The sequence below is a fragment of the Benincasa hispida genome, chromosome 7 (assembly GCF_009727055.1).
Source record: "Benincasa hispida cultivar B227 chromosome 7, ASM972705v1, whole genome shotgun sequence".
Classification (NCBI taxonomy): Eukaryota; Viridiplantae; Streptophyta; class Magnoliopsida; order Cucurbitales; family Cucurbitaceae; genus Benincasa; species Benincasa hispida.
Genome location: NC_052355.1, coordinates 3,679,784 through 3,691,729, shown reverse-complemented (window position 1 = coordinate 3,691,729; position 11,946 = coordinate 3,679,784). Strand labels below are relative to the sequence as shown.

The 11,946-nt window shown below is 28.3% G+C and overlaps 1 protein-coding gene across 1 annotated transcript; it reads right to left on the bottom strand.

Moving 5' to 3' along the window:
- Positions 1-3,914: 3,914 nt before the first annotated feature.
- LOC120081160 (NADPH-dependent pterin aldehyde reductase-like) lies at positions 3,915-9,693 on the bottom strand. The gene is made up of 5 exons (XM_039035841.1): positions 9,411-9,693; positions 8,302-8,371; positions 8,028-8,224; positions 6,361-6,533; positions 3,915-4,230 (listed from the first exon to the last, which is right to left on the bottom strand). The coding sequence occupies exons 1-5, from the start codon at positions 9,618-9,620 to the stop codon at positions 4,128-4,130; spliced, it is 753 nt and encodes a 250-aa protein (XP_038891769.1). The 5' UTR covers positions 9,621-9,693; the 3' UTR covers positions 3,915-4,127.
- Between the last annotated feature and the right edge of the window lie 2,253 nt (positions 9,694-11,946).

Genomic DNA, 11,946 nt, shown 5'->3' with positions numbered 1-11,946 from the left:
GTTACATTCTTCCCTCTTAAGAAACGTTCATCTTTGAATGTTTTAATCCTAAAAGAGTTAGGATATTGTGATCTTATCTCGTCCTCCCCTTCCCATGTTGCTTCCTCAAACTGATTATTCCACTAATGTTGTCTCTTTATTGTGCAACGGTTTCACTTTCTAGGCCAAGATTTGAATAGACTTCTCTTCGTAACTCAGGTTCTCATTCAACTGTAATGGTTCAAAGTCCACCACATAGGGCGGATCTGTCACATACTTCTTCAACGTAGATAAATGGCAAAACATTGTGAACTAAAGAGAGAGACAGTGACAATGCCAACTGATAAGCTACAAGGCCAATACGCTCCAAGACCTCGAAAGGCCAAATAAACCGTGGACTTAGTTTTCCCTTTCTACCGAACCTCAAAAAACCTTTCATAGGTGTCACCTTTAAGAACACCTTGTCATCAGTTTCAAATTGAGCTATTTGCATGCACTAATATTTTATATTGCCTCATTCATGGTATGCACTAACTCATGTCCTAGCAACTTCTATTCACCAACCTCGTCCCAACATACAGGAGACCTGCAACTCTTCCCATATAGGGCCTCAAGCGGCAACATGCCAATGGTAGCTTGATAACTGTTATTATAAGTGAACTCCATCAAATGCAGGTGAGAGTCTCAAACTCCCTGAAAACTCTAATGCACAAGCACACAACATATCCTCCAATGTCTAGTTCAAATGCTCAGTTTGACCTTCAATTTGTGGGTGAAAAAGTTGTACTAAAATCTAATCGAATACCCAACGCTGACTGGAGACTCTTTCAAAAACTAGATGTAAAGCGAGGGTCCCTGTCAGACATGACAGAAATAAGTACTCCATGCAACCTCACCACCTCTTTCATATATAACTGCCTCCACTTATTCACCGAAAAAGTAGACTTTTCCAAAATGAAATGTGTTTACTACAACCCAAATCATGGTGAGGCCCTTTGCTATTTGGGGCAACCCTACAATGAAATCTATAGATACATTCTCACACTTACATTCTGGTATACTCAAGGTTGCAACAAGCCTGTCAGCTTCTATCTCGAAGCTTTCACTTGCTGACACACTAAGCACTTACTAACAAACTCCACTATCTCTTTTTTTATGTCATTATACCAGTAACAACGTTTTAAGTCTTGGTACATCTTAGTAGTGCCAAAATGTATCGAAAATGGAGAACTATGAGATTCGAAGAATAACTCATTCTTAAGGTCACTGTCTGCAAGTAAGCGTCCATGATAATGGAGACCATTATCTGAAGATATTGAGTACTCACCACTCTGCCCTCACTTCACCTTGCGAAATTTCCCAACAAGGTAAGGGTCGCCTTATTGCACACCTATAATCTTCTGTCTTAAAGTTAGTTGCACCGTCAACTATGTCAACTATGCAGTGACTTCTCTCACTGCTACTGCAATCTCAGCCCATTGAAGATCCTTGCATAGATGAGTTTGCCTGGTAATCAGGACAACTGAATGGGTTCTCTTCCTACTTAGAGCATTTGCCACTACATTCATTTTTCCTAGATGATACATAATCACATAATCATAATCCTTCACTAACTCTAGTCGTCTACCTTGTCTCATATTTAACTCCTTCGGAGTGAAAAAATATTTCAAGCTCTTATGGTCTGTGAAAATTCATATCTTCTCCCCATATAAATAATTTCTCCAAATCTTTAAAGCAAACACCATTATTACCAATTCCAAATCACGTGTAAAAATAATCCAATTTTTTTCACCACAAAATTAAATGTAACTTCAATTAATTTTGAAAAATTAAATTGAAATTAATTTAAAAAATTAATTAATTCTTGAATTCTAATCCCTCTATTCAAACAATTCGAAATAAATAATAAAAATTCAAGTTCTTACATGAATATACTAATAAAACATCATTAAACAGAAAATTTTAATCTCAAACAATGTAGATTACATCCCTCCATTAAAGTTCAAATTTAGCATTTCTATTGCAAATTTTTTTAATAAATAAATAATAATGATGCATCTTGTATGTTTGGTTATACCTTCTTGTTCTTGAATGAAGTATTAATTTCTCTATTGCATTGAATTTGTGGGTTTTTGGTCATCTCTCGTTGATTATATTGATTGATTGCTAGTGAGGAGTATCTTCGTATTTCATTATCTCAATGGGAAAGGGGTTAAAGCATACTTGGGTGTGTATTTTAGGTTGTTAGATCCATCCTTTCACTAACATATTGCATGATTAACAAATTTCAAGAACGAATTGATTAATAATTTTTGCTATCCAACTTATTTAATCGACTTAACTAGATTATCTTTCTTAATGTAAGTGTTTAATTAATATGCGTACTATTGAACCCAATTAGTTGAACATCTAGGTTGATTAAAAAAATTAATCAATGCATCAGGACATGTAGCTTGGGTCCTTCTTAAACACATGGAATAAAGATTTAAATTAGCAAGCATTACATAATTTTAGAAGTTCTATGATCAATCAAGTGAATGAATGGATTTCGAATCCCAAGGCTAGATCCTTTAATTGAATCGAATTCATGTCTTAAATTATATTTTTACATTTATGCCATTTAATTTTCACTTGTGACCATTCGAATTCATAAATTAGCTAAAATATCTCAAGGTTCCCTGTGGAGATGACTCATCCTCAATAGCCTACAAGCTCGTGAGAGTGGTAAAATTTTATTTATTTTGGATCCTAATAGGCCTCGAATAAATTGGCGCAATTATCGAAAATCTTAGCAACTATTTTAGTCAATTTTTGAATTCTATTTAGTGTGCGTGAGTTTCTAGAAGTCCCCGGCTTCAATTTATTTATTTATTTTTTTTTTTTTTTTGTAGAGATTAACAGGGAAAAGTGGTGACCCCGATAAGAAAAGAGGAGATAAAGAGCAAGTGAGGAAGAGACTGATTAGAATTATAGGAAAACCAATCAAAAATAGAAGAAATGTTAGAGGACTTACAACCTGAGGTGGACATGGGGGAAGTCCATGCCATGATCTGATAATAGTTTCTTTGACTTGACATTGATATCATAATATGAATATAAAAAGTTTTATCTTCTCTGCCCATTATGTTTATGAACATATATGGTAAATAATGTTAAATAGGTCAAGTAGGAGAACATTAGATTTATTTTAAATTTAATAATATCGTTAATGTGGTCCATGTACATTATTCCCTATTTTATCTTTTGGGACTATCATTTTATTGACCCAATTAAGTAAAAGATAATTCATAGATTAATTAAATAATAATTCCTTAATTAAACGGGAGGTGTCTTTATAAAGATAAAACCCTAAGGATTGGTTCTCTCTCTACTGCATTAAGTAGTTCTTTTCTCCTCATCAAGAAACCTAATTTCAATCCTTTAGAAGAACATTATCATGGACTGAAGGTATGTTATTGTGAAAATCATCTAGTTCAAAGATCTTGCCCATTAATATTTTATACGATATTAGGATTCTATTCTATAATCATGAAATTAAAACTTACACTCGAACAATAAGATATTGAAGTGCTCGCTTGTCAAACCATTCACACAAATATGTCTCATGCTATGCAATTAATTATTGATCATTAAAGTTTAGTTACAAAATTCAATTGACAATTTACAAATTTTGACTAATTCATAAAGTGTCAAATTAGTCTCAAGGCACTAGTTTGTAATTCAACCTAATTATATGCACAAAATACCACTTGATTGAAACACAAAAATAAAATTATGAAACAACATGGAAGATTGAATACTAATACGAACAAGTAGTAAAAAAAGTTATCAAATAATTAAGTAGGTGCATAGTGAAATAATGGCACATTTTATATGGGTCATGAGGTGAGGACTATTCAATAATATGTTATAGAGGAGAAAGATACATTTAATTCTTTTCTCAATAGCGTCACGACAATTAATAAGGTAAAAACGTAGTATCAAAAGTACTTTCCACATTATAATCGATAGTCACACAACATTATTGTCTCGAAAAATAACAGTAATAAACGTCTCATAGTATAAGCAAGGAAAAACATATGGGAAATTTTCAAATATTACCGAGTAATTTGGAATTTATAAGAATTCACCTCACTAGAATACAAGGATCATCCTTTTATGATAGGAAGAATACCAGGATCATCAACAGTGAGAGATGCACCATTATCAGCACTTGAAATGTTGAGAATCATAGAAGCTGCCTTTGTAGCCCTAACAAAATTTAATAAATTAATTGTGATATATATGATATGTGTTTCAAGCATAAGAAACAACTTCATATCAATTATTAGATATGTTTAAAGCATGATGAACTAGTCATTTGAGTATATTCTTTATTTGTTCTTAACATATACCATTTATTTAAAAATCTTTCAAATTCAAAATGCATAATGGTAATTGTTTTCAAATAAATGTAAATGAACTAACTTATTTATAAATATAGTAAAGATTTACCGTCTATCAGTAATAACTCACAATAGACATCTGTAGTCTATCGACATCTATCAGTGTCAATATAAACGTCTATCGAAGTCTATTGCGGTCTATTACTGAAGATAATAACATTTTGTTATACTTGTAAATATTTTCAGCAATTTTATCATTTAAAATAATTACTATATATTTATATACATATATTTTTGGAATTATATCTACAACTTAAACATGGTTTAACTGACATAAATTTATACTATCAATTTTTAAATTAGAGGTTCAACCTCTCGCTCCTTCATATGCTTAAAAAAACAAAAAACAAAAAAAAACATATTCACCGCCCATTTTAAAATGTAAATAAATTTTAGTTTACCACAAAAACTAGAAATTCCTAGAATCAAATAAAAAAAAAAAAAAAAACAAGAAATAATATTCTAAAAAGATAAATTAGGTAATAAACAACGCATACTTTTCTTGTTCTAATTACTTGCAAAAAAATTCATGTGCTCCACGAATTTATTAATTATAGGAACATTCAAATTTATTTTTTTTTTAAAAAAATAATAAAAAATAATGAAAAAGAGGAAAAAAAAATTATTGCTGGTTTTTAAGTTTTGGATCTAGTTTTTATTTGATCTCTAAATTTCAAAATATTACACATTTACTCTTGATGTTTGAGTTTTGTTCCTTTAAAATCTTTGAGAACTAAATTAAAAACAAAACCTAAAAATTATATTAAGTATGAGATCTTTAGGTCCTACGGCCGTAAGTGAAAACTCAAAATTTATAGATAAAAATATATATTTTTCATAAAAAAATAACTTAAAGCAAAAAGTATGCTACCGTATTCCAAGAGAAACATGTCTCTGAATTTAGGGCACTTTTGCCCTACTGGAAACGTAATTGATCAATGGAAATGAAAAAGTGAGTCTATTTAATTATTTTTTGGTGTTGTTTATAATTTTAAGTAAGTGCAATCAAAATTAATCTAATTAGATTTATGATTCAAGCTCATTACAATTGATCCATAAATAAAATTTCATTACGTTTACACTGATTATCATTACAGTTTAGTAAATGTCGCCTTAAATCTTTATAGTTTCCGTTAAATCTCAAGGTTAAGTGATCAAATAATATACTCTCCTAAATAACGTAAGAAAGTTTTCAATAAAAACGAAGAAAGAAAACTAAAATCCAACCTATATTACTCAATGAAAGACTTTTTGTTTTTTAAGGCTTCCTTTGATAACTATTTTAGTCTCCATTTGATAACCATTTAGTTTTTTTTTGTTTTTGTTTTTGAAAATTTAGCCTATTTCATTCACATTTCTTACAATGATTTACATCTTTTTCAAATATAATAATTGAATTCTTAATCAAATTCCAAAAACAAAAACAACTTTTTGAAACAACTTTTTTAGTTCTAAACATTTAGCTTGGTTTTTTACACAATTGGTGAAAAGTAGATAACAAATGAAGAATTTTGAAGGTGGAAGGTCCATATGCTTAATTTTCAAAAATAAAAACTAAAAACAAAATAGATACCAAATGGAGCCTTACTTTTTTTTTTTAAAAAAAAAAAAAAAAATTAAGCATATAAACACTAATTCCACCTCTAAATGTCTAGATTTGTTACCTATTTTTTACCAATGTATTTAAAAATCAAACCAAAAATTGAAAATTAAAAAAAACAACTTTTAAAAACTTGATTTTTTTAAATAAAATTGGCTAAGAATTTAACTTTTGTATTAAAGAAAGATGCAAACTATTGTAAGAAATTGAGAGAAAATATATATAATTTTCAAAAAAACTAAAAATAAAAAACGAAATGGTTATCAAATGGATCTTAAGTTATTTTATTTATTCACTGGAACTGCAAAGTATGAAAATAAATTAGTAGAATGATACCATTCTTGAGAAGTTTGATATGCAGAAGCTAGAGGACCAATATGAGAAGCAAGCATGTCTGTGTTAATAATCCCAGGATCTAATGCCACAATTGTTATTCCATTTGGTACCTCTTTGGCTATTGATTTGGTTAACCCTTCAATTGCCCATTTTGAGCTACAATATGCTGAAACCTACAAAATACAATCATGTCAATATCATACAAAAGATTGGTCAAGTGGAAGAATTCAATATTAGGAAAGAGAATGTTACTCAAAAAGCTAGCTCTCTTCCATGAGTAGTTTCTTATAAAGCAAATGAATTTCCTTGAACATTCAGCCCAAGGATAAGCCCAAATCCAAATAGAAACAAAGGGTTGTCGAGGAGAACGACACATCCCCAAAGAGAGTAAAAAACCCTCAAGTTTTGGATCGAACTAGTTTAGCTCGTAAAGTTCTACCAAAAGTGAAATAACATAATCGAGCTCATTACTAGCACCCTACAACCTCGAAGGTTACTCTCATTCAGACACTGTTGGCATTACATGTAATACCAAGTTGTTTTGAGGGAGGGTCTTATAAATAGCTCCATATTGACAACCTCAAGTCGAGTAACTCTAACTCTCTTTGTACTTAATTAGTTGAGTTAAATACTCGTTGTACTAACTTAAACATTGAAATAAGACCGAATTAGAGAAGTAGGCCGGAGGAGCACATAATCCGCCATGTGTGTGAGTTTTCCATGCCAACGCGCTTTTTCTTGTTTTTAGAACGGGAGTTCTTAAACTAATTTAAGAATCAAAGATAAGAAACCCTTTATATATTAGGATAACGACACTCCACATATCTTCACAATGGTATAATGAGAGGCCAGATGTCCACAGGGCCGGGGATGCCATTTCCCATCCCCATCTCCGTTTCTCATTTCATTCTCCATCCCGTGAAATTGCATAGGGGATCGGGACGGGGATTCCCCGCGGGGAATTTGCGGGGATCGGGTTCCCTATGGAGAATTTTTTCCGTTACTTTTTTATAAAAACCAATTAATTTAAATCACTAATATGAGCAAATTTTAATTAAATAATTAACTTTCTAATTAAATTGTTTATTATGGTTAGTTTTACATGACAATTTGAATTTAAAGATAAACTACTCAAATTTTGGTTTAAAAAAGCTAATAAAATTTTGGTTGTAGAAGAAATAAATATAAATCAAATTATTCACATATTTATAATCTAAATTTAAATATTCAATTTAAACATATTCAATTTCTTTTCCAATAAATAGTCAAATTTGAAATTTAAATATAATATTTATATAACAATAATAATAACATAACATTGCATAACTATACTAAATAAATAGGTAGAAACTAATCGGGGTGGGGACAGGGAACGGGGCGGGGGCAAGGACGGGGAATACATTTTCCGTCTCCGTCCCCGTTGATCTCACGTGGAATTGTTCCCCTCACTCCCTCCCTCATTCCTCACCTAATCTGGGAATCTCTGCCTCATTCAGATGAGGTCCCGTCTCTGTGGAAAATTGGACATCTCTATTTATATGTATGGTTTGCTAATATTTTACAAAATATTAGTAAAACTTATCTTTGGATGTAATAGATTTTGAACCTTGTTAATTTATATATGAAAAATAACGAAAGTAATTAGTGAAATTAAAGGGTTTACATACCATAGGACCTGGAGTTCTTCCATAAATGGAAGACATATTAACAATAATTCCTTGATTATTGTTGGAAATCATGAGAGGAATGAAATGACGTAACATATTTGCTGTTCCTTTTATATTTGTGTCAATCACATTATCAAACTCTTTAACACAACACTTCCACATCTTCATGCTTTCATTAATCACACCTGCATTGTTTACTGTACAAAATACAATTATAAGTAAATCATCTCATTATTTCATTAATTAATTATAAATCAAAAAAGACAATAATTACCAATAATATGAGGACAGCCCACTTTCTGTAACACAGTTTGTGCCATCTCTTTCACACCCTCATTTGAGCACTACAAAACAATAATACATGTATCGCACTTATATTATTTCATTTTATATTTTGATCTCTAAGTTTTCATACGTTCGTTTTAATTTTTATACATTGTTCTTTGGCCTTTGTATTTCTCAATATTAAAATTTTTTTTTTCCTTTCATTCTCATTTTTATTTCATTTTTTAAGAGACTAAAATGACCACCTTTTAAAAATGCGTATGGACTAAATAGAACTAAAATAGTTGAAAGTATTGGGGCGAAAATAAACATTTTAAAAGTACAACAACCAAAATAAAATAATTTCGAAAGTATAGGGAACAAAGTAGTACTATACCTATTTTGAAGGCCGCGTTTTGGTTACCATTTGATTGTTGGTTTTTTATTTTTGAAAATTAAGCCTATAACATTACTTTATGTTTTCTTACGTAAATTTTAGAAATACTTTCAAAATCAAAGTCAATTTTTCAAAATTAAAAAATGAAAAAAAAAAAAAACCTTCTTAATCCCTGACTTTTTAAGAATATGTGAATTTCCCTTTGCCAAAAGAATTATTAAATGCTTTCTTTTTCTCCATCCTTTTCTCGAATCCCTTGTTGTCCTCATGTTCGCTCTCCTCTCTCTTCATCCTTAGGCCCAATTTGATCCAAATGCAAAATGGGGTAATTTGTTGTTTGTTTAACTAGGGATTTAGATAATATTTATGTGTATCAACTCATCTACCATATTTTCATTTAAATTTAATAGTTATGTTAGTGTTTGGTAAGCTTGTTCTTAAAGATTCGATGATTAAATAACCAATTTAAAACATCACTGACCAAAATACACATATTCTTTCCAATACATGGACCAAAACTGTATTATTTTTCTCATTAAAAAAGAAGGTTATGAAAAACTTATATTTATTTTTAGAAATTGGTTAAGAATTCAAATATTTAAATAAAAAATGGTGAGATAACCGACACGTTTATAAAAACTAAATATTTATTAAAATAAGAATAAAATAAATGATTATCAAATAAGAATTGAGGATGAAAATATAATACAGATATTACATACCACATCGAGATTGAGGAAGACATGATTAAGTGAAGAAATGGTAGAAAGGTGAGCTTGAAGTGAATCCAATTGGGTTTGGTTTCGAGAACAACCAACAATAATATGGCCAAGCTTTGCAAACTCCAATGCTAGAGCTCTTCCTAATCCTTTGCTCACTCCACTTATTAGAATTATATATGTTGCATTTCCTACTTCTTTTTCACACTCCATTTCTTGCTTCACTTCCTTTACTAATCAGCTATTATTTTCTTAGAAGAAACTTTCAAGTTTGATTAAATTTTGTTTTCATAAAGGTCCTATAAAAAGACCCATATGCACAAAATTTCCTTTGCAATGACACACATTCTATGTCCCACTTGTCCTTTTTATTTTTGTCATCATCTTAAGACTTTTTCTTCAATCAAATTGCTTTAAGTTGTCGAATTTTTTGAAACTTGTGCCAAATTTTGCCCATTTTTCTTTTTTTTTCTTAATTTATTTTTTTAAATAAACATTTCAATCATTATCAAATGAAAAAAAAAAAACAAAAACAAAATTTTTCATTTTTAAAACTTCACATTAAAATTTGAAAATATCTCTTAGGGTCCATTTAATAACATTTCTTTCTTTTTTTTTTTAGAACAAGAAATAGGAATATGTTTGATAACTATTCATGTTTCCTGTTTATTGGATAAAAGAAACAAGAATAGAAACTTGTTTGATAACTATTTCTTATTTTTTGTTTCTTGTATTTTTTTCCTTATATATTTTCCATATTTTATAGTTTAAATATAATCTAATTATATAAAATGAAAAGATATATATAGTATGAATTAAAGTGTAAAAATAGTTATCAAATATTTAAACTATCAAATACACATAAGTCCCAATATAAAATTAATTTCGATAATACAATTGTTTCTATCATTCATATGTGGCTAAAATTTGATTTACAATATTATTTCTCATTCAAGTCATTTGTTTTAAATTTTAAATGATGTAGTCTCAAATCTAACTCAATTATATTATTATGTAAATGTTGTGGTGGTAAAAATATTAAAAGGAGCCTAAATAAATATCTTAGTAAAAAAAATTTATATTATTATAAAATTATAATTGGTTTCGTATGTCAGAAAAATTAAGAAAAATATGAATTTAAAAATATATAAAATGCATTTTGTAAAATTTAAAATTCAAAATTCAAAAAATGTTTATATATACATATTTAAAAGGAAAATTATTTTAAATGACAAAACTATTGAAAATATTTACAAATAATAGTAAAATATCACAGTTTATTTGTGATAGACCATGATAAACAGTATTTTGATTTATTTTCCTATATTTGTAAATAATTCTATAGAAAATTTAAAATTTGAAAATCAAAATAATATATAAATCTAAATATTTAAAAATAATCCTAGTGAAATTTTGAAATTTGAAAGTCAAAATAATATATAAACCTAAATATTTGAAAATTAAAATTTCAAAATTAGATTAAAATATAGATATTAAAAAATAATAAAGAAAATAAATATAAATGAAATAAACAAATAATTATTAAAAATAGAGAGAAAGAAAATATAAATAAAAGAAAATAAAAAATTATAAAATAAATATAAAAAATACAGAGAAAAAAGAAATATAAAAGAAAGAAAGAAGAAAGTAAATATAAATAAAAGAAAGATAAAAAACATATAGAGAAAAAAATATATAAAAAGAAAGAAAAATAAAATAAATCCCATGTGAGATTTGATCCCAAGATTATAGAGTTGAGGAATGCATAAGATGTTACATCAATGAGCAAAGTCCCATTATAATATTTTATAGGAACAAATTTAAATAAAATAAAAACAAAACATGAGAAATTCCTCCTATTTTTAGGAATGTTCTCAAATTTTGAGAATAAGAAACTGGAATAATTATCAAACAGATCAGTTTCTCGAAAAAAGAGAAACATAAACAGGAAACAGAAAACGAGAATGTCATCAAACGAGTCCTTAAAGTTTAGTTAGCAAAACAAAAAATATTCCTCAAATTTTGAAAATACGAGTCTTTTTTCCTTTAATTAAACATTCCAATTCATAATCCAATTCAAAGTTTTTTAAAGTTTTTTTTTTCATTTTTAAAAACTTGTTTTGAAAAAAAAAATCCTTAAAGTCTAGATAATAAAATTTAGCTCGCAAATGAAATAAGGTTTACAAACTTAATTTTAAAAAATCAAATAATTGATTATCACATGTGCCAAATAAGAAAGTTTCAAAATTTTATCTATATGGTTAATTTTCTATAATGATTAGTTTTGTAGGTTTGAAATATGTATTATTTATATGTTAAATGGTAAAAACAAACAGATTTAAAAGAGAATATGTATGCTTTGAAAAATATATTTCCTAAACTTAGATTTATGGCGAATTAATAGATATATTTCATTAGAATAACCTTAGCTCAACTGATATAATATTTATACTATTAACATCAAAGTTAGATATTTGATGCTTTACCTTATATATTGTCAAAAAAATTAAAGATATATTTCGTTAAACGTAGATTTATG

Coding starts and splice junctions, on each gene's coding strand:
- LOC120081160 (XM_039035841.1), bottom strand. CDS start 9,620: ATGGAGTGTGAAAAAGAAGTAGGAAATGCAACATATATAATTCTAATA. Junction 8,372..9,410: donor TCTTCCTCAATCTCGATGTG/GTATGTAATATC, acceptor ATTGTTTTGTAG/TGCTCAAATGAGGGTGTGAA. Junction 8,225..8,301: donor GGGCTGTCCTCATATTATTG/GTAATTATTGTC, acceptor TATTTTGTACAG/TAAACAATGCAGGTGTGATT.